General features: G+C 50.4%; 1 protein-coding gene across 4 annotated transcripts in view; it reads right to left on the bottom strand.

The window, feature by feature from the left end:
- Positions 1-11,666: 11,666 nt before the first annotated feature.
- The window catches only part of LOC128136233 (AP-4 complex accessory subunit RUSC2-like), a 48,315-nt gene continuing 33,788 nt past the window's right edge, over positions 11,667-26,193 (bottom strand). For all 4 annotated transcript variants that reach the window (XM_052775469.1, XM_052775472.1, XM_052775470.1 and 1 more), the window contains 6 exons: positions 24,780-24,954; positions 23,713-23,818; positions 22,604-22,650; positions 14,362-15,328; positions 13,548-13,721; positions 11,667-13,223 (listed from right to left, as the gene is read on the bottom strand). In XM_052775469.1, coding sequence (XP_052631429.1) covers positions 13,043-13,223; positions 13,548-13,721; positions 14,362-15,328; positions 22,604-22,650; positions 23,713-23,818; positions 24,780-24,954 — 1,650 coding nt within the window. In that variant the 3' untranslated portion in view covers positions 11,667-13,042. The remainder of the gene's footprint in view (positions 13,224-13,547; positions 13,722-14,361; positions 15,329-22,603; positions 22,651-23,712; positions 23,819-24,779; positions 24,955-26,193) is intronic.

Here is a 26,193-nt window from a genome sequence, read left to right as displayed (position 1 = left end):
AGATACAAATTACTGCAACGTGCTGGGACAATGGGGCTAATAGCTTGGAATTAGAAGGTAGGGAAGCCAAGCAGCTGGGATCGCTTGCCAGGGAAGGTGGCATTGACAAGGCAATTGGAAGAGGGACACAAGCCATCAGCCTCTGGAGGCGACTCCTGTCAAGTGTGAAGGAAAGGTACCCCTTTAAGGAAGATGTTATATGTCAATCAAGCAAGTGGACAACCATGGAAAAAGGTATCCAATATCTGAGGGAATTAGCTGTGCTAGAGACAATTCATCATGACCCGGACAACCCACAATTACCCAAAGATCCAGACGAAGTCCAGTGCACGCGACCCATGTGGCGGAAGTTTGTACGGAGCGCACCATTGTCCTATGCCAACTCACTGGCAATAATGACCTGGAAAGACGAAGAGGCACCGACAGTGGATGAAGTGGCTCGGCAACTCCGTCAATACGAAGAAAATCTCTCCTCCTCCCTACAAGCCTGCATTTCGGCTGTGGAGAAGCTGTCCGAGGATTTCCAGCAATTCAAAGAGGAGATGTCCTACTCCCCACCTGTAAGGACCAATGTCTCAGCTATTAGGAGTGAGCGCTCCTCTGCCCAAGAGAGAGAATATAGAAGGTACACACCGCGAGGTGCCCTGTGGTTTTACTTATGTGATCATGGAGAGGACATGAGGAAATGGGATGGAAAACCTACCTCGGTCCTAAATGCACGGGTACGTGAGCTGCGAGGAAAAACCACCACAAAAAGGGATTCTACCAGGAAAAATGCCACTCCGGTTTCCAAACAGAGTAGAAGGGCTGATCTTATTTCTGATCCTCTTGAAGGGACTTCTGAGCCAATTTTACGAGAAGTGAATACTGGATACTCTGACCAGAATTAGAGGGGCCCTGCCTCCAGCCAGGTGGAGGAAAGGGATAACCGGGTCTATTGGACTGTGTGGATTCGATGGCCTGGCACGTTAGATCCACAGGAGTATAAGGCTCTAGTAGACACTGGTGCACAGTGTACTTTAATGCCATCAAGTTATGAAGGGGGAGAACCCATTTGTATTTGTGGTGTCACAGGGGGATCCCAAGAGTTAATTGTATTGGAAGCTGAAGTAAGCCTGACTGAGAATGAATGGCAGAAACACCCCATTGTGACTGGTCCAGAGGCTCCGTGCATCCTTGGCATAGACTATCTCAGGAGAGGGTATTTTAAGGACCCAAAGGGGTATCAGTGGGCTTTTGGTATAGCTGCCTTGGAGACGGAGGGCACGGAACAGCTGTCTACCCTGCCTGGTCTCTCTCAAGACCCTTCGATTGTGGGGTTGCTGAGGGTTGAAGAACAACAAGTACCAATTGCTACCACGACGGTGCACCGGCGCCAATATCGCACCAACCGAGACTCTCTGGTTCCCATCCACAAGTTGATTCGCCAACTGGAGAGCCAAGGAGTGATCAGCAAAACTCGCTCACCTTTTAATAGTCCCATACGGCCCGTGCGAAAGTCTAATGGGGAGTGGAGACTAACAGTAGACTATCGCGGCCTGAATGAAGTTACGCCACCGCTGAGTGCTGCCGTTCCAGATATGCTAGAACTTCAATACGATCTAGAGTCAAAGGCAGCCAAGTGGTATGCTACAATTGACATCATTGCTAATGCGTTTTTCTCAATCCCTCTGGCAGCAGAGTGTCGTCCACAATTTGCCTTTACTTGGAGGGGTGTCCAGTACACTTGGAATCGATTGCCCCAGGGGTGGAAACACAGCCCCACCATTTGCCATGGACTAATCCAGACTGCACTGGAAAAAGGTGAAGCTCCGGAACACCTGCAATACATTGATGACATCATTGTATGGGGCAACACGGCAGAAGAAGTCTTTGAGAAAGGGAAGAAAATAATCCAAATCCTTCTGAAAGCCGGTTTTGCCATAAAAGAAAGTAAGGTCAAGGGACCTGCACGGGAGATCCAGTTTTTAGGAATAAAATGGCAAGATGGACATCGTCAGATCCCAATGGATGTGATCAACAAAATAGCAGCTATGTCTCCACCGACTAATAAAAAGGAAACACAGGCCTTCTTAGGTGTCGTGGGGTTTTGGAGAATGCATATTCCAAATTACAGTCTGATTGTAAGCCCTCTCTATCAAGTGACCCGAAAGAAGAATGATTTTAAATGGGGCCCTGAGCAACAACAAGCCTTTGAACAAATTAAACGGGAGATTGTTCATGCAGTAGCCCTTGGACCAGTCCGGACAGGACAAGATGTTAAAAATGTGCTCTATACTGCAGCTGGGGAGAATGGCCCTACCTGGAGCCTCTGGCAGAAAGCACCTGGGGAGACCCGAGGCCGACCCCTGGGGTTTTGGAGTCGAGGATATCGGGGATCTGAAGCTCGCTATACTCCAACTGAAAAAGAGATATTGGCAGCATATGAAGGAGTTCAAGCTGCCTCAGAAGTGGTTGGTACTGAAACACAGCTCCTCTTAGCACCCCGACTGCCAGTGCTGGGCTGGATGTTCAAAGGGAGGGTCTCCTCTACACATCACGCGACTGATGCCACGTGGAGTAAGTGGATTGCACTGATCACACAACGGGCTCGCATAGGAAACCCCAGTCGCCCAGGAATTTTGGAAGTGATCACGGACTGGCCAGAAGGCAAAGATTTTGGAATGTCGCCAGAGGAGGAGGTAGCACGGGCCGAAGAGGCCCCGCTGTATAATAAACTGCCAGAAAATGAGAGGCAATATGCCCTGTTCACTGATGGATCCTGTCACATTGTGGGAAAGCATCGGAGGTGGAAAGCTGCCGTATGGAGTCCTACACGACAAGTTGCAGAAACTGCTGAAGGAGAAGGTGAATCGAGTCAGTTTGCAGAGGTGAAAGCCATCCAGCTAGCATTTGATATTGCTGAAAGAGAAAAGTGGCCAGTGCTCTATCTCTATACTGACTCATGGATGGTGGCAAATGCCCTGTGGGGGTGGCTACAGCAATGGAAGCAGAGCAACTGGCAGCGCAGAGGTAAACCCATTTGGGCTGCCGCACTGTGGCAAGATATTGCGTCCCGGCTAGAGAATCTGGTTGTAAAAGTACGTCATGTAGATGCTCACATACCCAAGAGTTGGGCCACTGAAGAACATCAAAACAACCAACAGGTGGATCAGGCTGCCAAGATTGAAGTGGCTCAGGTGGACCTGGACTGGCAACATAAGGGTGAACTATTTATGGCTCAGTGGGCCCATGATGCTTCAGGCCATCAGGGAAGAGATGCAACATATAGATGGGCTCGTGACCGAGGGGTGGACTTGACCATGGACACTATTGCACAGGTTATCCATGAATGTGAAACACGTGCTGCAATTAAGCAAGCCAAGTGGTTAAAGCCCCTGTGGTATGGAGGGCCATGGCTGAAATATAAATATGGAGAAGCCTGGCAGATTGACTATATCACACTCCCACAAACTCACCAAGGCAAGCGCTATGTGCTCACGATGGTGGAAGCAACCACTGGATGGCTGGAAACATATTATGTACCCCATGCCACCGCCCGGAACACTATCCTGGGCCTTGAAAAGCAAGTCTTGTGGCGACATGGCACCCCAGAAAGAATTGAGTCAGACAACGGGACTCATTTCCGAAACAACCTCATAGACACCTGGGCCAAAGAGCATGGCATTGAGTGGGTGTATCATATCCCCTATCATGCACCAGCCTCTGGGAAAATTGAGCGATACAATGGACTGTTAAAGACTACATTGAGAGCAATGGGGGGTGGAACTTTCAAACATTGGGATACACATTTAGCAAAAGCCACCTGGTTAGTCAACACCAGAGGATCTGCCAATCGGGGTGGCCCTGCCCAGTCAGAATTTTTACATACTGTAGAAGGGGATAAAGTCCCTGTAGTGCACATCAAAAATATGTTAGGGAAGACAGTCTGGGTTACTCCTGCCTCAGGCAAAGGTAAACCCATTCATGGGATTGCTTTTGCTCAAGGGCCTGGGTGCACTTGGTGGGTGATGCGAAAAGATGGGGAAGTCCGATGTGTGCCTCAAGGGGATTTAATTTTAGGTGAGAATAGCCAGAATTAAACTGTATATTAGTTGCTATATAACCCTGCTACTGTATGTTATCCTTACTATAATTGTTATATGCTATATTCATAGTATTATAGTAAGAATCACTTAGATCAAGCAAGAAAAGAACTGTGATAAAACTGAGCAAAGCGCAGTAGTGATGGAACCAGCACTGACTCCAGCATGCAACAATCCAACGGTGCACACCATCCTCCTGCTGCGCCAAATGTCACCTGCTTGTCACAGTGCACTGAAGCCCAATTCTGCTCTACCGACTGAGAGGACTTTGCACCATCCCTCCTGCCCAGAAAGACTGGTATGACAGATGGAGCCCAGAGTCGTAAACTAAATGAACTCAATGAACATTTTATGAACATGACCCGTGAACTAAAGGAATGATATCTCTGTGTGTGTATACACATATATATATATATATATCATTGCTCATATGTGTTAAAGTGATGGAAAGGTGATGATTGATCAGGATGTAACTAAAGGTATGGGAACTGTGCATGACGTCAATGGTATAGAATAAGGGGTGGATACTGTCCTGGTTTCAGCTGGGATAGAGTTAACTGTCTTCCTAGTAGCTGGTACAGTGCTATGTTTTGAGTTCAGTATGCGAAGAATGTTGATAACACTGATGTTTTCAGTTGTTGCTCAGTAGTGTTTAGACTAAAGTCAAGGATTTTTCAGCTTCTCATGCCCAGCCAGCGAGAAAGCTGGAGGGGCACAAGAAGTTGGCACAGGACACAGCCAGGGCACCTGACCCAAACTGGCCAACGGGGTATTCCATACCATGTGACGTCCCATCTATTATAGGAACGGGGAGGTGGGCGCGGGAGAATCGCCGCTCGGGGGACTGGCTGGGTGTCGGTTGTCGGGTGGTGAGCAATTGCACTGCGCATCATTTGTACATTCCAATCCTTTCATTATTATTGTTGTCATTTTATTAGTGTTATCATTATCATTATTAGTTTCTTCTTTTCTGTTCTATTAAACCGTTCTTATCTCAACCCACGGGTTTTGCTTCTTTTCCCGATTTTCTCCCCCATCCCACTGGGTGGGGGGGGAGTGAGTGAGCGGCTGCGTGGTGTTTAGTTGCTGGCTAGGGTTAAACCACGACAGCTGTATATTTTTTGAACACAGGGTGCCACCTTTGCGAAACGATTCGTGTGTGCGCCCAGCGCTGCAATAAACAATGCCTGCTTTCTAAAACCTCAAACTGGTCTTAGAGAGTTTTCGTAACCAGATTTTCGGTAACACTGCATTGGAAAAAAAAAATCCATCCTCAAGCATAACCTAGCCACTGCATAGAAGACAGAGGGGTGTTGCAAGCTGGTGCCACCTTCCCAAGCGTGGCCTGAATGCTTGGCCAGCAGCTACATGCTCTGGTCACACAAGGCAAAGCCAAAGCCACAGACAGCTTTGGTTTGTTTGCAACAAGACAGGACGCAGGTGTCCCTGGGCTTCTTGGTTTGGCAGGTCCCACTGCCTCCCCCGTGTCACCACATCGCAGAGCACACCCAGCAGATCTGGCACAGCTGGGAGGATGGGCAGGGTGTATTTCAGCAGGGTGTATCTTGTCTTTCCCCCTTCCCTTTGTGGGGAGTGGCATCCTGATGTAATACCAGGGCCCAGGCACACTGCCACGCATGTGTCCCATTTTGCCACAAACCTCACAGTGTGCTGGCATTTGAGCCACGTTTCACAGCAATCTTGCCACCCTGGAGGATGTCACTCTTCCACTGCAAGGACATGCACTCCTATTGACCCTACAGACTTTGTGGTGGATTTGAAGCTCTTGAAGTGTTTACAAAAAGGACTGCTGGCTGCTTCTACAGGCTGTTCTTTGCTCTCTTTTGTGTTTGTCTTACTGAGCTTTTACATCTTATCTGCCTGATGCCATTTTTTTTTTGTCATCTAGACATGACTTCAGCTCTTTGAAGGGGGCCTCTCTGTTTCAAATAACCTCTGGCCCTGGCGGTTAGCCCTGCTGGTTCCCCTCTGCCTTTTGATACCAGGAGCCCTGAAAGGCTGCCTTAAATCTTTGCAGGCTTGCTGGACACTGTGTGACCATGCTGCTTCTTTTAGCTTAATTTTATCTGAGTTTCCTCATTTCATGCATTTCCCCTTTCTGAAGCTGAACAAGATGCCACTGGACTTTTCAATCTTTGGTGATTATGCAGGGTCATGGAAACGAAGCATGTTGTGGCTGTCAACAGCAGGCAGCCCTTTGCTGAGAATGTTCTCATCCCAGTCCTGCACAGAGCTCAGTTCCCCATCTTCCTCCCTGGACTTGTGGCACACATGGAGGAGCCGCACACTGATGCCTTGCTTGCCTCTGCCTGGTATTTCAAACCAGCCATAGGGGTGCTTGAAGACCAACAGCAGTAGTACTACACCCTAACTCTTCCTTTTGGTTGGGATCCCTGTTCCCAAAGGTGTATCTGTGGTGCAAAGGGGTCTGCATCCATCTTCTAAAGCAGGGACCCCATTGCTGGGGCCACACCTTGGAGAAAGGGCTCCTGCCCTCCTGCCTGTGGCTGGAAGTTGGTGCTTGCAACCACACATGCTACTCACCTGCACAAAAACTCCCCTGCACTGAAATCCATGGACTGCATGCAGCTGCTGGTGCACAGAGACTGGCTCTTGCCCTGTAGCGAGCGTGTCCCCATGAGCACCACAGCAAGGGGAAACAGGGGCTCTGGGCTGTGAAAGCTGCTTGTGGGCAATGCTGCCACTAAAGTTTGTTCAGAGGAAACCTCCTGGGTTTCATTGTACAGATGGGGACACTGAGGCAGAGAGAGAGTCAGCGAAGGGGCCAAGGAAGGAAGTCTGCACGGCAGACACTGATTTCAGCGCTGAGTTCCAGGACGATGCCGCAACTGCAGTGCTGTCCTTCCTCCAGCTGAAAGGGAACTGGGCTGTGTCCCAGCATCTGGTCCTGCCTCAGCACGCCTGGGCTACTGCCACAAGCGGGGGTTGCACTGACCAGGGACCTGGGAAGCAGCTCCTGTGACCCCGAGCTGGGACAGCCACCGTGCAGGGAGCTGGCATGTCCCTGGGCTATGCTCCATCTGGGCTATGCTCCATCTGGGCTAGCCTGAAAGCTGGATGTTCATCTGTATTCAGCATGCACAAAGCTCTCAGGGGTTAATATGAGCTCATACATGGCTTAATGTCCCCAAAGCAGTGATCGAAGAAGTGTCAGTCACCTGCATACCCATCCCCAGCCTAGCAGCCCCTGCCCTGTATGGCGTGACTGCTGCATGGAGCCTCATGGGATTTGGGGATGTGTCTCTGCCTGCTGGATGCTGGCAGGGTGGGCACCAGGTCTGGCTGCCAGGAGGGGCACAGGAGGGAATGCCCCCCCCCCAACATGTGGGCCTTTCCTGTGGACACACATGTGCCTGCCTGCACCCCATGCTCCCTTGAGCAGACGTCCACCCCTCTGCTGCCCTCAAGCTCAGTGCTGTCTGCAGCCCTTGCAAGAGAAGGGTCAATCCCAGCAGAGCCTGAGCCTGTGTTTCCCACCACGCTGACACTTCCCCACTTGCTCAGGTTTTAGTGCCTTTAGTGCCTTGAAAAGCTGCCATGCTAATGGGGTACCTTCTTTGTTCTCCATCAGATGCCACCCAGTTGCAGTGACGTGACAGTCACACTCCTTTGCCAGGCCTGATACTGGCTGCTACTGAGTCTGTTTGACAAGATACCCTCTGTTTTCCTGTGAGTTGTGCTGGTTGGCATGGCTTGCAGGTCTATCCTCAGAAACTGTTCATGGCATTCTGGCTCAGCTGTAGGGTTCCCCCCTTCAATGACAGCTGTCTATTAGCTTGCTGTGGCTGCAGACCCCCAGGGCCTTGTGCTCACCCCTGGGGCTGCCTGTCCTGCCCTGTGTGCATCCCCGTCCCACCTCTCCCTGGCTGTCCTGACTCCATGTACATCCCTGTCCCACCTCTCCCTGCCTGTTTTGCCCAAATGTGCATTCCCACCTCAGCTCTCCCAGCCTGTTTTGCCCAAATGTGCATTCCCACCTCAGCTCTCCCAGCCTGTCCCCAAGGCAGCTTGGCGGTGCTCAGGTGCCTCCTCCCTTTCCAGTCTCCTGCAGCAGCTTCTGAGAGCTGCCAGCGTTGCTTCAGCCCTGGCAGGCATCCAGGAGCCATGGCCACAGCCTTTGCCCTGATGATGAGCCAGGTCCTGATGACCTGGGCAGAGAAGGTCCAAGGGGACCTGCCAGGACCCCCTAGCACTTGGCACCAGCAGGTCTCCACCTCTCAGCTGGCGCATGTCCCTCAGGTTGTCGTGTGCATTTGGACTCCCACTGCACCCTTAATCCCCCCCCAGCCACACTGTCACCCCATGCCTTTATCTCCCCCACTGCTGGGCCCCACAGACCCCCCATCACCCCAGACCAGACCCCCCCATACCATGAAGCTGGGGTCCTCTTTGCTTCCTGCATGCTGGATGATCTCCCAGGGTTCATCTCCAGAGCTCAGCACTTCTTTGTTAAGATCTACTCCAAGATCTGCAAGGAGGCCAGGAGCAACTTCGTTGAGCAGCATCTGAGAGCTGTCTGCAAGGAGTAGGCGTGGAAGACATGGCCACTGCTCCAGGACCCCGCACAGGAGAGTGATGGGAGATGGGCAGGACCGAGTGTGCATCTCACTGCTGGTCCGGAGCTGCCCCCGGCCTCGCTCTGTGCCTCAGGGCATGTGAGGTGGGCACTGGTGCTGGGGCTGGCAACTGCTCTGCCCTGTGCCCACGGAGGGCAGGGGGACATGGGGCTGGCCCTGGCAGGCAGCCTGCCACTGGGAGGTTGGGAAGGGATTTCGGCTGGTGCAGTAACGAGGCCAAGGACCTGCACTGTTTGCTAGAGTGAAGGGTTGCTGGGTTTGGGGTCAGGGAAGCGCTGAGGAGGGGTCATGCACACAGCATGACCGTCTTACCTGCTCCCATCTGCTCTGGAGGTGCTCACAAGGCTGTGGGCCAGCACCCATCCCTCTCTCCATTGCCACCCACACCCCACAGCACCCACCTTTCTGCTGCCATGTCCCAGCCAAAGGGGTGCTGAGGGATGCTGAGCTCCCTGTGCCAGGGGCTGGCTGAGCTGCCCTCCCCAGACCAGGGTCGGCTCCAGGGCATGGCAGCACCTGGAAGCTCCTCTCCCTGATCAGCCTGCCCCTGGTGGTACTCACAGCCCCATGTCCCCATCAGGATTCCGCAGCTGACCCTCTGGGGCCAGGCCACTGTCAGGGCCACCCAAGCCACAGCAGCAGTGCTGGCAGCCACTGCCCCATACACATTGCCACACGCCTTCCAGCCATGCAGGCTTCATGGGCTTCGTGCCCCATGCCCAGTTCCTGATTGGGACAGGCTATTTGATAACCACCAACTGGACTCTGCTTGAGGTTAGCCAAATGATGCTGAAGAAGACTTCAGTAGCTGCAAACCCCATAGCAGTGACCCCAAAGCCAGCCTCACACCCTAATCACCCCGCTACGGCCCCCTCTGCATCCAAGGCTGTCCTGGCAGCGAGCACCCATCCCTGTGGCTGAACTCAGCTGAGAGCCACTCAGTGTCAGTGCCAGCAGCACAGGCAGCTGGAAATCCCCTCTCCTGCCCCAGGGCTGACTCAGCACCACAGTTTGGCAGCACACAGTCCCCTTCCCCATTTGAGCCAGCCTGTGCATGTGGGGAGAGCAGCCTGGCCCTGTGCAATTTGTAAACAGCCCTGACCACCATCCCCTCTAAGAGGTTTATTAAAGCAGCCCATGTGCAATTCCTGGCCTCTCTAAGCCAGAATAGGGGCTTACACTGCTTCATTTCTGGATTTTTTTCAACTGTTTTGACTCACTCCACCACTGCAGACCATTTGTCCACATGGATGCAACAAGCTCCAGCGTGGTGTCCTTGCAGCAAAGGCTGGAGCCTCAAGCAGAGCTTTTCCCTTCTCCTGGGGGCTACCGAGGTGTAAAGGGAATGGATGGGTTCTTGGGGCTCATTCCTGCTGGACTTGGAGGTCCAACGCTCATGCTAGTGTAAGTTTAAAAGCCCCAGAGCCCTTCCTTGTGAGTGATCTGCAACCACTGAGCCTCATGGCCAGGTTGTCCCAGGCTCTGGGTCCTAGACCCACAACCCATCCTTCACCGTCTCCTTCCCGCGCTATTCAGGACTTCCTCCTGCTGCCCACAGGTTACAAGTTCCAGTTTGGCCACATGTACTGGGTCTGGCAGGGATGGAGTTAACTTTCCCCATAGTAGCCCTCATAGTGCTGTGCTTTGTATTTGTAGCTAGAAAGGTGTTGATAACATACCAATGTTTTGGCTATTGCTGAGCAATGCTCACACAGCACCAAGGCTGTCTCTCCAACAGTCCCCCCACCCCCAAAGGCCAGTAGGCTGGGGATGGGCAAGAGGTTGGGAGAGGACATAGCCAGGACAGCTGACCCAAACTGACCAAAGGGATATTCCATACCATATGAGGTTGTGCTCAGCAATAAAAGCTAAGAGAAAGGAGGAGGGGAGAGGGGGCAATCATTATTAAGGTGTTTGTCTTCTGGAGCAACTGCTATGCACACTGAGGGTCTACTTCCCAGGAAGTGACTGGACATTGCCTGTTGATGGGAAGTAGAGAATAAATCTTTTTTTTTTCCTTTGCTTCCATATGCGGCCTTTGCTTTTCTTTATTAAACTGCCTTTATCTTGACCCACAAGGGTTTTTTTTCATCTTATTTTCTTCCCCCCTGTCCAGTTGAGGAGGGGAGTGATAGAGCAGCTTGGTGGACACCTGGCAGCCAGCCAAGGTCAACCCACCACACTGCACCTACGGACACCTTACTCACAACACCCTGAGCACCCTGTAGAAGCAGATGCCAGACTGAAATGGTGTGAACTCCTGTCTGAAACCTGCTTCGGCCCCCATGAGCGTGCACAAGGAATAAAGACAAGGAACCCTGAACAACGCTGCCTCCCTGAGACATACCATCATCTGATGATGTGATGTAGCCCCCCCCCAATCTGAACTGACAGGTCAGATCAACCCATTTTCAGCAAGAACAAAAGATGGGACAGGTTTATGAGATGCTCAGGAGTGGTGTCCCTAATGGCCAGCTCCTTCTTCCCTGCCCCAAGTCTCGGCAGAGCCTCTGAGCCTGTGTGGCACCACTGGCCAAGTACTGCCAGAGCTGGAAAGGGTCAAAACAACATGGGCTCATGCAGGACAGCAGAGAAAAGAAATACCCAGGCAGGGGCAGCCACATCCAGCCTGGGTCTAGGAATACACCAGAGGGGTGAGGAAAGGACCTCTGATCCTGCACTTCGAGTGGATGACATGGGGGACTGAATCAACTACTCTTGGCCAGGTGGGGTCTATCTCCTCCCTACTCCCATGGTCTGCCATGAGCCAAGGATAGTTAGGGACAACCTATCTCCTTCTGAAGGTCTGGTGTTGGCTGTGGCCGGAGGTAGGACAAAGCCTGCAGTGCAGTGTCCCAGCACAGGTACCCCTCAGGCTCTTCCCAGGGATGGGCTGAAATCACAAGGCTGTGTAGCAGGGAGCTCAATCAGCACCTTTTTTATTAATATGCATCATAAATAAAGAAATAAAGGCGAGACACCTTGTTCTAATGGGGAAAATACAAATTAAATATGGTGCAATGTCTGCTAAGCAATGTATAAGCAGGAGGTAACCTTGCAAGACCAGGGCCCCTTGCCATGGGGAAGCCAGCCGAGGCACGATGCCAAGAGCAGCGTCAACCCGGCCAAGGCACCAAATACTGGCATGGCCTTTTGTTAACACTGTTCCCCACCTGATGCGCAGTGGGCAGCATGACCATGGTAAGGAAGGGATTGACTGGCATTGCCTCTACCGAGGACCCCAGGACGCCCAGCAGCCCCTTGTGCTCATACACAACACTCGCCCCCTCCCCACCCCACGGCACTGCTCAGCAAGACCAGAAACCCTATGCCAAGGGGAGTACCACCCCTCCCTCCCCATCTCCCTCTGGGAGCACCCCTCTGCTCTACCTGCTGGGAGCACTGCCCCCAACTCCAAAGAGCATCCCTAGCCCAGTCAGGGACCCTGCCCTCACCCCCTCCCCTCCTACCCCCTCTCCACTGAGCATCCCAAGGCATCCTAGGCACTGGCTCCCTGCTCAGCATGGAGGGCACGGGGCCACCCCCAAAGCACCCATCTCCACAGAGGGTGGCTCTACCCATTCTGGACCTATGTAACACTGAACATCCACGCTCCTTCCTCACAATTCCATGCACCCCTTTGCTCCACATGCATACACGTACCCTGTCCCCCTCCCCTGGCTGTGGCCAGGCACAGCCCCAGGCCCTGCAGTGTGGCAGTGCCAGGCCACTTGGCCCAGTACAACCCACCAGGCACTGCTATTACACATTAGGACAGGGCTGCTCCAGTGTGGAGGAGCCTACCTTGCAGCCTCCCTTCAAGCCGCAATGCAACCCATCAGCCCAGCCTTGCAGAGATCTTGCCAACACAAGGTGCTCCCACCCCTGCGGCTGATGATGCCAGGGATGCTGAAGGCTGCAGTCTGCACTGCCACCCCTGGGGAGGGGACAACTAGCATCCTGCACCCTCCAGTGTGAAACTGAGCCATGCAGCAGGGCAGCACTGCCCTGGCAGGGACTGCTTGGGTTCCTGCTATGTATGAGTACATGGCTTACGGGTGCTGGAGATGGCGTGGGGTGGAGGGGGCTCAGATGGTCCCTGGTGTGGCTGCATGCACAGCAATGCCTGGTAATACGAGGTGCAGCTCGCAGAAGGCCCCAGGGGCCGAGTCAGCCTTTGGCAGCTGCACAAGGAGGAGCAAGAAGGAACCACCTACAGTTACTGTATTTTGTAATGGTAAGAAACTAGCAAGAAGCTGTGTCTGTTCCTCTGGCAGGGTGGGCTTCCCCAGACGAGCCTCAGCAGCCCACGGTACTGTGCTTGGCCTCCCAGCCACGTCAATAGTCCTCATCCTCCGGGTGGGTGACGTACATGATGGGCACCAGTCCCTTCTCGGAGCCGAGGCTGCACTGCAGCCAGTCACCGTCTACCTTGGAGATGACCTGCAGGATATCCCCCTTGTTGAAACTCAGCTGTCCTGCCTCGGTGGCAATGTGATGGCAAAGAGCTTTCACTTCACTGCAGGCAGAGGGAGGGGAGGAAGGGTTAACTTGCTACAGCACACTCACCCCATTGAAGCCCAGGGACCACCGCAGGCACAGAGGAGTGAGGAAAGCACCCCCTGCCTCCCTCCCCAGACAGGCTCTCAGCTGCCCCCCAGCTCCCCGTCACCTGCAGATTGCAGAGTTGGGGTGGACAGATGCACAAGCTGTGTCACTGCCCTGATCTGTCCCCTGGTCCATGAGTACAAAGGGGGCCAGGTGAACTGCAACAGTCAGAGCCATGCCAACCCCAACCCACCATGTCCCAGCATCTGCAGGACAGCCATATGGTGCTACTCACCAGGGAGAGTGGGCAGACAGCCCCCAGGCTGGCCATGCCTTGGGGGGCACTTCAGGTGGCTCTGGCTGGGGGGGCTCCAACTCAGGGGCTGCTTCTTGCCACATGCTTGCCCCGACCATCTGGGCCACCAGCTGGAACATGGACTTGTCCAAGCTCAGCCAGCTGGAGGGCAACCTGCAAGAAGGAGATAGAAGCAGGTAGTGGCAGGGAAGCGTACCCAGGGGCAAGGAGCAGCTGCTCTCATGGCAAGGTCATGCCTTAGAGGTCTGGCTCCATGCACAAAGTGCACTGTGGTCCCCAGGCTGTCTCCTGGCAGGGAGGGCTCAGCATCCTCCAGACACACCATGGCCTAGACTGGGAAGGACATTTCCAGTGGTCATAGAAACAAGAAGGGTGCAGATGGAGAGGCAATGCAGGGAGGGCCCAGCTACATGGGGCAACTTCATGCATCCTCCTCACCCATTGTGAGCAACAGGGATGGCTCCATGTTTTGCTCTCACTTAGTACGTGTTTTTGGGAGGGATGAGGTGATGATGGGGGCAGTGCAGCAGAGGCCCTTCCTGCAGAGAGGGGGCTTAGGAGCTGAGGCAGTGGTAGAGCTCAGGCGGAAGATTGAGCAAGGGTAGGAGCCAAGGAGGGAAATGGTGGTGTGGGCAGGCAGGCAGGCAGGGCTGGACGGGGTGACAGACCTCTCCGTTCACACACTGCCTCTGATGTACCACCATGGTGTAGCCCAGTGATCGGCTATTGACCTGACTTCCACCTGCACTGCTGCAACCCCAGGTTAACCAGCCCTCCCCAGCCCCATCCCTACCTGTTAGGCTGCCTGGGCTCTTTTTGCACCTTCCTGGACCCAAACAAGTGCCCCCACTTGATGGGCTGGCTGCCCTTTGATGCACTGATGCTGCTCTCCTCTTGGGGGGCTGCTACTGCTACTCCCACTCTTTGCTGAGTCCCAGTCTCCTTTTCCTTGCTGTGCTTCAGCTCTGTAAGCACCGAGTCTGGGGGGCTGCCCATCCAGAAGGGCCAGCTCCATTCCTTCACCTCTTCGCCGACCAGTACCTGCTGGGGCTTTTCCAAGGGCTCTTCCACAGCTTCAGGACTTGGCTTGCTGGCAGCCTTGGGCCTCTCCTCCAAGGTACCCTCAGCCTCTGCACCCTCTACCACCCCTTCACGGGGGGATGGTGCCTTGCGGGTCTCCGCTGACCTGGGCACAGCGTTCAAAGCTGCCGCCTTCTTCTCATAGCGGATGAACTTCGAGCCTTCGGCTGAGCCCTCGATGTAAATCTGAGAGCTCTGCATGAGCTGGTACCACCAGCCTGCCTGCTTATCCTTCTTCCCCTCCCACGTGCTCTCTCGTACCTTCCTCTGCTCTTCCTCCCTGTTGCCATCTCCGCAGGAGGCCCCCACCCCCTTGACCCTCTCACTTGCAGCTTGCTGGGGGCTGTAGCCTGGTGAGATGTCATCATCTCTGGCACCCACTTTGCATGCTTCAGGGGCAGTGCTGCAGTCGTAAGGATCCTCACTGCTGCCCCGCATCCGCATCAGCTGCAGGGTGGAGTGTGTGGAAAGCAGCAGGTCCTGCTTCACACGCAGCAGCTCCTTTTGCTGCTGCTGCTCTTTGCTCATCTGCATCAGGTGATGTTCAAAAAGGAGGTCTAGGTTAAAGGGTAGCAGGGAGAGAGGCTGGAGCAGGAGCAGGAGCTCCTCAAAAAGAGGCTGGCACACACTATGAGACAGGCACAAGAAGCCTACTGGCTGATAGTGTGCCAGGATGATATCTGTAGGGCAAGAGACATTTCATTAGATGAGAGACCCTTGCCACCTTTGTCAAACCACCAAGAAGCTGCTGAAGCTATGGGGAAAGGAGTTGGACACTAGTTTTTGGTCAAAGACGTGGCTGCAGTGTGAGGCTTGGCACTGGGTCAGGGAGCACCAGATGCTCTGTGAGCTCTGGGCAAACTGGCCCAGGTCCTGCTTCCAGTCATGGCTGCAGCCAGGACCTGCCTGTCAGACTATCCACCAGGATGACCTCTGCCACAAATGCCATGGGAGTAGGGTGCAAATAAAGAGCATCAAAGAGGGTTGGCACACATTAAGATTCTCTTCCCCACCTACTGGAGATGAACAAGGAGCTGAAGATCTGGCCAGTACCAGTCCCCTGCAGAGAGAGAGGTGTCGGGGACAGCTGAATACAGTCTTTCTAGGGATCTGGCTGGGCTGAACTGTGGATCCTAACAAAATGAACTAGCATTTCTACCTGCAGCATTCATCTTTTACTTCATTTGACCACATCTGCAGTGCCCCCCCCCCAGCTTTGTTGTCAGGTCTCACTCCCAGGGAGAGAGTTGGGAACAGGATTTGTGGCCATTTGGCTCCAGTGAGATAACAAACTTACACCATAGACAGGACTTTCACCTTATCTCCAACCCTTTTGCCTAGCCTTCTGTGTCCTGACAGCCCAAACAGAAAACTGGCATAGTCAGCAGGATTGCCATGGATAAACTGCTGCAAAAATATAACTATGCCCCTTCCCAGGCTGGGAAGGAGTGGGCCCAAAAGTTTTGGAAGGATGAGAATGCATTGAGCAGTGTCAGGCTGTGCATTTGTGTGGTTTTAGGAGCCTGTTTATCTTGTGCTCAGCAAGAAGCTAAGGAAGCCCCTGCTCCCAAACAAATTTCTGATGTAGAATATGCAGCTTTGAAATCAGAAAATGAGGTGTTGAAATCCTCACTGGCCTTCGAAAGGGAGACAGGAGAAAAACTAGCTGATAAACTTGTGAGTGAGAATAATCATCTCAAACAGGAAAGGGTGAATCAGCTATTAGATAAAACCTGAATATTCTATAGCAAGTATATTACAAATATTGCTTTCCAAAATCTATGCTTAAATTACTGTTGTGAACTTTATTCAACTGTGAATGAATCTCAGGCTGCTATTATACTCATAATCTCTTTAGATATAAACTGTTGACCAAGTCTGAGACTAGGAGTTGATCCAGCTGCACCTAGACTCCGACAGGAGTTTAGAAAGCAAGGGGGTCTTCTCTGAACCTCGTGACTCAACGGGAGGGTCTCCCCTACCTTTCTCTAACTCGATTTTTCTTTGTATGTTTCTCTTTTACCCTATTGCATCTTCGGTCTCTGTATACATAATTTTAGTTTGATTCTAACTTAATTTTCCTTTGTATGTTTCATCCATGTATTAAATGAGTGAACCTTGCCATCGAATTCTGTGAAGTCACGCTTTTATAAATTCCTATTGAATCAGTTTTGCTAATACCCTTAAAGGTGATTCTTTAAGCGGTCCAAACCACTCCTTTTGCAACAAATTGGTGTCATGGACAGGATGGCAAGTAGTATCACTGATTACTTACAAAGCATGGAATAAGTTTGAGCCCCAGATTTTCAGAGGAATGGGCTCGTGATAACTGGCATGATTGGAAAACTGTTGAAGAACAGCTAAAACTGGCCAGGGTCAATATAAAAGTTGGAGGAAAGGGTTGAAATGATGCTTATGTAAGCTCCCCATCCCCCTGACATCATGCAAATTAGGAAACCAATTGTATCCCCTGAAGAATGGGATGAAAACATATGGGGTGACCCCGATGATAGCTATGCAAGGGGAAATAACCCTCTGTCTCCTTTAGATTCCCCCAAATATGAGGCCAGGCCCATTATAAAAAACAGAAGAAATCACTGGACCTCGGGGTGGAGTAGGAGATCATACCCGAAAAACCCCATTTGATCCAATTCAGATGGCCAATTTGTAAGAATGCTACGGCCGTAAGCCAGGCAAAACTGAAATTGAATTGGTCAAGTGTTTCCCAAAGATTCATAAATCTGGATGGCATTTGTGATTGTATAACACCATCTACTAATTGAAAAATAGATGGAGCAGAGATGGCTGCCCCCAAATTAAAGCCTTTTGTGGATCTGCTAATACAACTGCCCTGAAAGTTCATACCAAGCCAGGAGAATATCCTATGGGATTTTACACTGGACAACCTGTACTGGTGAAAATGCCTCAGATTGGAACAGTACTAATGGTACTAACTACACCCAAAAATCCCTACACATGGGAATCCAGAGATTGCTCAGGAAAGGGACACCGGATTAGCACCTGGTGGTCTCACCTTCCTTTTAACCCTGCTGGTTGAATACAACCGAGCATATTTTCTTCCCTTTTTGTGTTCACAGGAATCCTGAATGAACCGCATGTGGATGTGGAGACCCAGGTTTTAGGCCATACCAGGGGAGAAAATACAAATTGGCTGCCGGATAAATAACGGAACCAAATTTAGATTGCACCTTCACCAAACCTATAATTGCATATTGTATTTGGGGTTATAGAGACACCGAATTGCTATTTGAATTTATAATTAATACACAAAATATATGGAATACATACGTATACAATGGTGTGGCCATGGATCCACGCCTACACTGATTATAATGGATCCATACCAAGTTTGTCTGTAGTGGTGTTATGAAACAATTTTACCTTTTCCAAGCAAAAATGGGTCATAAAAGATGAAGACAGAGATCAATGGATTCCGTCTCTAATAGAGAAAGGCAGAGACACCATCTCAATAGGATGCCGAACTGAAAACAGCACTGAACGTGCAACAGCCTCATGCATTACTATAGAATATGCCAGAAGTCAAACACAGCTTCGATCACATACATGCCTGTCCCTATGGACGCGAATGTTGGTATACTTTTACCCTATTTCGCTCAGCACTCATAATGGGTTTCTGGGCCAATTTCGAGATCAATTCCAGCATGACACTCCAGTTTAAGTTTGAAGCTGAACAGCCATTTGTACCAACTCGGCCTCCTATTGAGCCAAGTCCTCACATCTTCAGCACAGGCCCTTACATAATTAGAAACATGGGTCAACAAGTTCTCCTCAACCCTAGTTGGTCTCCAAAAAGGGTAGAGCTAACACTACACATTAATATCTCAGAAATTAAACCAAACTGTTCCATCTTTTTGGGAACTGCTCACACTGGCTGGTTGGCATGGTTACATGGACAATCTCTGAAACAATCTCAACGCATGCCACGAGATGCCACTGGGTTATTGGGAACAGGATTAGGAATAGTCAATAGCATAGATGCTGAGATCCTAATGAACAAAATAACTGCTTCTACAGACCACCTAAGGAAATTGGAATATCCATTAAAATCATCCTTATTGGCCTTAGGAGCAAGTCAATGGCTCCTATCAGACATTTTACCCCATTGGGAATGAATCGAAGAAAACGATCATCAATTAATTGTAAAAGCCCTCGGAGCAAACCAAGGTGATACTTCCCTTGCCTTGAGCTGCATCCAAGCACAGTTATGGACACAGTCTATAGCAGCAGCTATCATTAGAGAAGGAGAGGGAGGAATCTTACCCACTGAAATTCAAAAATTGATTTGGGACAATGCTTCAGAATTTGAGAAAGAGTTTCAGTCATGGTGGCAATTAGTCAACTTTACCTACCATGCAGAGAGTGATAAGATTATTGCCTTTATCCTCACAATACGCAATGCTTCGGTATACACCATATACCCAATCATTGCGCTGGGATTAAACCATGATGGAACTATACTCTATCCATTGGAACATAGAGTATGGGCCCAACAAAATGGAAACAAATGGCAAACTACTGATATTGATGCATGCATTGTATGGGAACAACAGGGATTCATTTGTGAAAGTAATACCATCAAGGCCCAAGACATTTGTCTTGACACTGAACACAATATCTGCCATTTTGAAATACATCCTGATGAAACCCCTGAAACTGTATTTATATATACTGGAAAAGGATGTGTTTGTATGAGAACACTTTGTGATTTTATATTCGTAGATAACATTACTGTAGATACAAGTAATCACTCAAATATCTGTGTTTGTAACCTTACAAAAATGATGGGATGTGACTTTGATTATTTACCTCCTGTTACCTCTTATCAATTGTTACAATCTGACTATATGCTAATTCGTGATCTGCTGCCTACTCCTATTGGAATGAACCTCACCTTGGTGGGAAAACTTCTACGACATGAAGACCTGAAGCAACTGTTGAAGCAAGTTCAAGAAAATGGACAAAAAACTCTGATTACCATCCATCACTATGCGGAGAGGATACATCAGGTGTTGGAAAGAGTAAAGAAAGATGGAGAACAGAAATGGTGGGACTCTCTTTTCGGATGGTTGCCAACTGCCACAGGAATCTTCAACAAGATGCTTCATCCTGTCACTATCTTATTAGTATTCACTGTATTGTGTCTTGTTTTGATAATGACCCTATATGTTAAGCTTTGGATTATGGAAACATGCTTAACTCCTCTGTTACCCCCACGAGATATATATATAATCGACATACCGAATTCCTTTTAAATATTATGAAGCTTGAGTGACTATAGTCACAGGGTGGATTATGTGGAATGATTGCTGGAGGTGACTTACTTACTTATTGATTTGTGTGTCCCCCCACCTCTTAAGGGAAGGTGAACCTCCAGGATGGAATGCAGTGGATATGCAAGAAATCTGTTCCATAATAATTCCCTAAGCAACATAACCTGCAACCTTAGATGTTAGCAACACCAGGGGAGCCTGGTATGCTGACTAAGAGAAACAACACGGAGGGTGGAGCTGAGTGGAGACACCGCGGCCAGGCTCTGTGATATCACTGCAGGGATAGGGAACTGGAACTACTGGAACAAGAATGGAAGGTCCCTGCATTGAATCCACTGAAGCAAGGAGGTGAAATAATGGGGGTTCTGTCAACGCTATGGCCTTACTTCTGATTTATATCATAAGTGCCCAGTCCTGGAGTAGTGACATGCTAAATCATGTTCTCTGGGTGAACTTTGCTCATTATAATCTCGTTATAATACCAAAACACACCTCCATCCCAAAAACTACTTGCCTCCAAGGTGCGACCACCCCCCCACGGAGCATGCGCTCTGAATTTTCTCTAGCATGTACCTTTAAAATTAAAGCAAGAGATCTTTACACCAATCATAATAAAGGTATATATGACTAGAGTCACTCAAGCTCCACCTAAAAAATAAGACAATATAAAAGGGCTTAAGAGAGGAGGAATGCTAGGGAAGACACCATCATAGACAAGTCGGGAGGACATCGCTGACTTCTGGGATCAGTTGACGGGCTGAACCTCTCTTCCCCCCTGCCATAGGGACGCCTATTGGGTAAGATTCGAACCCTTGGTCATACTGAGTGCTTCCCCGGGAAATTTCTATAGAGTTTTTCCATAATTTAGTGTGCTTGTAGTCAACTGTATAATTATTTGCACGTGCTTTGCAGACAGTGTATTTATCACCAGCAATCCAAAAGAATCTGTACCGTTGCTTTAATAAACTGTACTGTTCATTAATCTAGCTGTGATAGTTTGTTAATGCAACCAAACTCCCTGAGTCTGGTAATTCTAGTGCGTTGAACGCGGCTAAGCTGAGAGTGCAGTATGCTATTAGTGCATCTGTCATCGTGATAGTTCAACATATTGAACGCAACCGGACTTATAACGTTGAATTGGACATCACTCAGAAATTAAACCTAGCTGCCCCCAGCCCCTCTGACATCTGAGGATAAGTTGGAACGCAAGGGGGTTTATTTCCTGCGAAACTTCTTTACCCTTTAACGCTGTCCTGGTTTCAGCTGGGATAGAGTTAATTGTCTTCCTAGTAGCTGGTACAGTGCTATGTTTTGAGTTCAGCATGCGAAGAATGTTGATAACACTGATGTTTTCAGTTGTTGCTAAGTAGTGTTTAGACTAAAGTCAAGGATTTTTCAGCTTCTCATGCCCAGCCAGCGAGAAAGCTGGAGGGGCACAAGAAGTTGGCACAGGACACAGCCAGGGCAGCTGACCCAAACTGGCCAACAGGGTATTCCATACCATGTGATGCCACATCTAGTGTATAAACTGGGGGGAGTGGGGGCGGGGGATCGCGGCTCGGGGACTAGCTGGGTGTCAATCGGTGCGTGGTGAGCAATTGCACTGCGCATCATTTGTACATTCCAATGCTTTTATTATTGTTGTTGTCATTTTATTAGTGTTATTATCATCATTATTATTTTCTTCTTTTCTGTTCTATTAAACCGTTCTTATCTCAATGCATGAGTTTTACTTCTTTTCCTGATTTTCTCCCCCATCCCACTGGGTGGGGGGGGAGTGAGTGAGCATCTGCGTGGTGCTTAGTTGCTGGCTGGGGTTAAACCACGACAAACGCAACACTGCTCAGTACAAAGGCAAGTCTATTTTCCTGTCTGCTCCAGAGAGAAGTGCTGACTGCACACACAGACACAAGAAATGTCTGCTGTCAGCCCCCAAACCTGCCACAAGATACTGGGCTGAGCTTCTTGCAGTGCATGGGGCCCTGGGCTGAGCACAGGCTGAGCCAGCAGCACTCTCAGGGGATCCAGCAGGTCGAGGGTGTCTGTCTCACTGTGCACTTAGCACTTAGTCATGCTGCTTCTAAGCATCTGGCAGCTTGGTCGTTGCTGCTGGGTTATCAGTACACTCCAAAAAGATTTCTAGTTGAAAAAACAGATACATCCAGTAAAAATCTTCTTTTCATTTGTCAGGAGGTTTTCCTTTCCATTTCCCATGCCTGAAGGGTTTCAGCTAAGTGTTCATAACTCCAGCCATATGAAGCTCTCAGGCACTGGGCAGGGAATGCAGAAATTTGGGGAGGGTTAGATCTGGTCTCCTGCAGGTAGACTGAGGGATTGGCATTGGAGGTGATAACCTTGGGTACTAGCTGCAGCTGGGAAGGACATGGCTGGCCAGGCTCTCCACAGCTCAGGTGGAGGGAGCTGCATGGAGCTTTGACTTCTACCTCGTTCCCTTTAGCTGAGCAGCCCTCCAGCAACACGTACACTGGGACAATGCATAGTCTAGTCCTTCAGCTCAGAGCAGAGGGGAGCAGCCTAGGCTGAGAGACCAACAAGAGACACGCGTGCCCCAGAGCTTAGATCTGTGCTCTACATTGTGCAGAATTTGGCCCCCACTGCAGCCCACAGCCCTCAGGCTCTTACCTTCATGGTTGAAGAGGTGGTTGAACCAGAACTCCAAGGACCGGATACTGCAGGAAGGGAAAACAAGCAGGGAAAGAAAGAAAAAGTGAAAATCAATTCACCCCCTTCATCCTAGCTGTTCTACAAGAAGCGTGGCTGGAAAAGGGCATTTACACAGCATAGCCCTGTGAACCTCAAGGCCTAGTGAAAGGACAGTGGCTCACTCCCATCAGCATGCACTGACCACAGCCACCCAGCTTGTCACAGAGCCAGTTTGCTTGACATGAAGCATTGTGCAACTGTAACCCCTAACAACAACCATGTTTCCAGCAAGTTTCCTTATCATTTAGCTCCTATGTCCTTGGCAGAGCTTAGGTTTGCTGAGAAGGGCTCACATGAAAGAGGTAAATCATCTATAAACATGAGATCATTGCTGCAGGCTTGGCCCAAAATATGCTGGCATCCTGTGCCAACAGGGGAGAGCTGGGCCATCCTGGGTGGGGAGAGCAGGGCAGAGCTTGCTCCTGCTTGTAGGGGTCCCCCAACATTTGGAGATCTTGGGGACTCTGTTGCCACTGTTGGAGCTCTTGCTGATCACTGGAGAGGAGCAGAGCAATACCATCCTAACAGTACTCATCCCTTTACCATGGCCGCCTTCTGTTTAACACAGAGTGTAGTGCACACACTCCTTATCCAATCTGGAAGGGTCAGCCTTGAGTCCTGAACCAGGGCAATTTCTCCTTCAAAGCCTCATGCACTGGGATTCACTGCAGCTCCAGGAAGCAGTGATTTAAGCAGGGATTTTCAGGAGTAATTTATGCATATGTTATGTCTCTCCATATATGAACACTGACAGACAGACTCTTCCCACCTAATGTTTTGGGGCTAAAACAAGCTGACAATGTTCTTCAGTGGGCTACAGCCAGCCCTTCTCAGCTCTGGCCTGGTAGGGGTAGGTTTTGATCCTTCTGAAGCTCACAGCTTCTTCCTTCCCTCACCTACAGCTGGGGAGTGGCTTCCCAGGTTTCTTAAGTCTTTTCATTGGCAACTGTGCCTGCTTGCAGTCAAGGACCAGCACCTGCTGCCAGCCCTGGACAGTGACATGCAGTCAGCCCAGGGAGCCTGCTTACTTGAGGAGGCCAAAGATGAATGCATTGAACCTCATGGTGTGGTTGGTGAGCTCTGTGTACTGGCTGATCTTGCTATAGAGGCTGTGCAGCAACTTGGTAGAGGGGCCTATGGAGAGAAGCGAAATGTTGAGATTAGTTGTGGTCAGCAAAGCCAAAAGGGCATCACAGGAAGGAGCATCAAGGCAAAGACAGAAGTTGGCTGGGTGCCCATGCCCGTATGTGCATTGCCCCTCCACCAATTATCAAGATGAGCTCGCTCCATCCCAAGAGTTAGACTTCAGAAGGGGTGAAGTTGTGGTCTGTCCCAGACTGCCACTCCAAAACTTTGGGAGAGTTTCAGTGGATGAAAGTACCCCAGGGACCTGTCTCCCACACTATAGGGACAATCACGGCCCTCAGCTCAGAATCAGCAGGTAAACAGAATATTATGGTGGGTAGTTATAATTTGGGGTATCTGCAATCACAGAGATAACCCCAGAGCTGGAGATTTGCCACAGACAGGCTAGGAGGCTTCCCAGCCCCAGATGTAAGCTCTTCATGATGCAGAAATCAGTGTGGCCCTGCCATCTGTAACCTCAGAAAGGAGTTCTCCTGAATGGTAGCCACCGCCACAATCCAGGGTTCAGACTGGTACTAGCAGAGGGTGCAGGTGATGTGGGCATGCTTGAGCAAAATGAGCTGTGCATGCAAATTTTCTTACAGACCAGCTCTGCCTTATACAGTAGCTGCGCAGGACTAAAGATGAAGGTCTAGAAACACCCTGGAAACTTAGAGGATGGAAAAGGGCATTCTTTTAGGGTTTTTTCTTTCTTTTTTTTTTTTTTTCTATTGCTAGGGGCTGTTATAGGAGAATTTAGAAATTTCAGGAAAAATGACAATAAATATTTGGACAGAATAGAGCGGTGGCTCTCCCACCTTGCAAGAGAAGGTCAAGGTGCATCTTGTTCCACACAGGGAGCCAGGTATTATTCTGCATCCGCATCCTTATAGTCAGCCTTCCCTAGCACCTCCCAGCCACAACACAGGAGTACCACAGAGCAATGGGCATCACTGCACACCCTCCATACCTAGCTGGGTGGATGCCTCCACCATGCTCCAGGGGATGTTCCTCCTCTGGCCAATGATCATGTCCAGGACATAAGCCTTGAGCCCGTCACTCAGGATGTCCCGGACAGCAGGGCACAGGTATTTCAGGATGAGATGCCCCACGTTGGGGCTCACGGAGCTATTCCCAAGTTTGGCCTAAGGGAGAACAGGCAACAGGGAGAGGGTTGGTAACTGCTCTACAAGGTACAGATGCATGTGAACAGTCCAGTCCCACTTGCCTACTACAGACACCCAGCAGGCAACATCCAGGCTACAATGATGCTCAGCAGCTCCTTGAACAGGCAGGCTCTTCCCCTTCACCCTTTCTGCCTCATACACCAATTCTGGGTTGCTCCCTGCAAGGTCTGCCCCAGGCTGGGATGAGGCAACAGCTTGGGAAGAGAATATCCCATCTTGAGAAGAGGATATCTCAGTTAGAAGGGATGCCCAGTTCTCCCTACGGGTATAACAAGGCTGTCCTGCTAGAGGAAGAAGAGAGTAGGGGCTTTTTCTGCTGCTGTAGATTTTCTTGTTGCTATTTTTAAAGTAGGAAGCAGCAAGCAACATAGGAACTTCCAGTACTGAGAGGTTAAGGAACACTTAACTCAGTGACATGCCGAGCTATAATTCCTAGGGATTAGTATAAATAAACAGGGTGAGGGCAAAATGGATGGACAGAGCCCAGGTTGAGGTGAGGAAGCATGTAAGAGCCCAGCATCAGCAGAGCAGGGACATATTCTGCTGCATACAGTCCTTGAGCTGCCGAGGGGGTCTATGCAAAGGGGTCAGCCCCAGGCCTTGCACATCATGTCGGTGGTCCCAGGCAGTTGTGTTCAGGGCACAGATTTTACCAGCTGAGCTGGAATTACACTGGCCAGTTGGCACGGGTCCACAAAGGTCCTGAACTGAGACTGAACTTCTGGGTCAGGAATAATCCTGCCAGATCCATTGAGTGCGGGAGCATCAGGGACGGGTGCTGCCTTTTGACAGGTGAATGCTCAGCCCTTGGCACACTGACGCGTAATGAAACCCCAGATTAAAACCACAGTGTTGTCTGGCAAGTAAAGTAATGGGGGAATGTTGCGATTATTCCCCAAACCAACAATGCAAGAATAGGAAATTCACAGTGAAGCTTTCAAAAGCTGTGGAAATCCAAATGGCTCTGGTTATGCTGCACAGCAATCTCTGCATCAGCAACAATTGTAATTAGGAGCAAATTACCCTGGGCTCTGAGATAAGATTGAATGGGCTTGGAATCTGTCCTAGTCAGGTTTCTCCTTGGGGATGGCACCGTGGGGCAGTTGTCATGTCCAAACAGTGTCACATTGCTGCCCCAGAGTCCCTGCAACTGAAGCAGAGTGTTCAGCTTTGAGAGGAGGCACCACAAAGATGCTG

The sequence above is a fragment of the Harpia harpyja genome, chromosome W, assembly GCF_026419915.1.
Source record: "Harpia harpyja isolate bHarHar1 chromosome W, bHarHar1 primary haplotype, whole genome shotgun sequence".
In the NCBI taxonomy this organism is placed as follows: domain Eukaryota; kingdom Metazoa; phylum Chordata; class Aves; order Accipitriformes; family Accipitridae; genus Harpia; species Harpia harpyja.
This window is presented reverse-complemented; position numbering and strand designations above follow the sequence as displayed.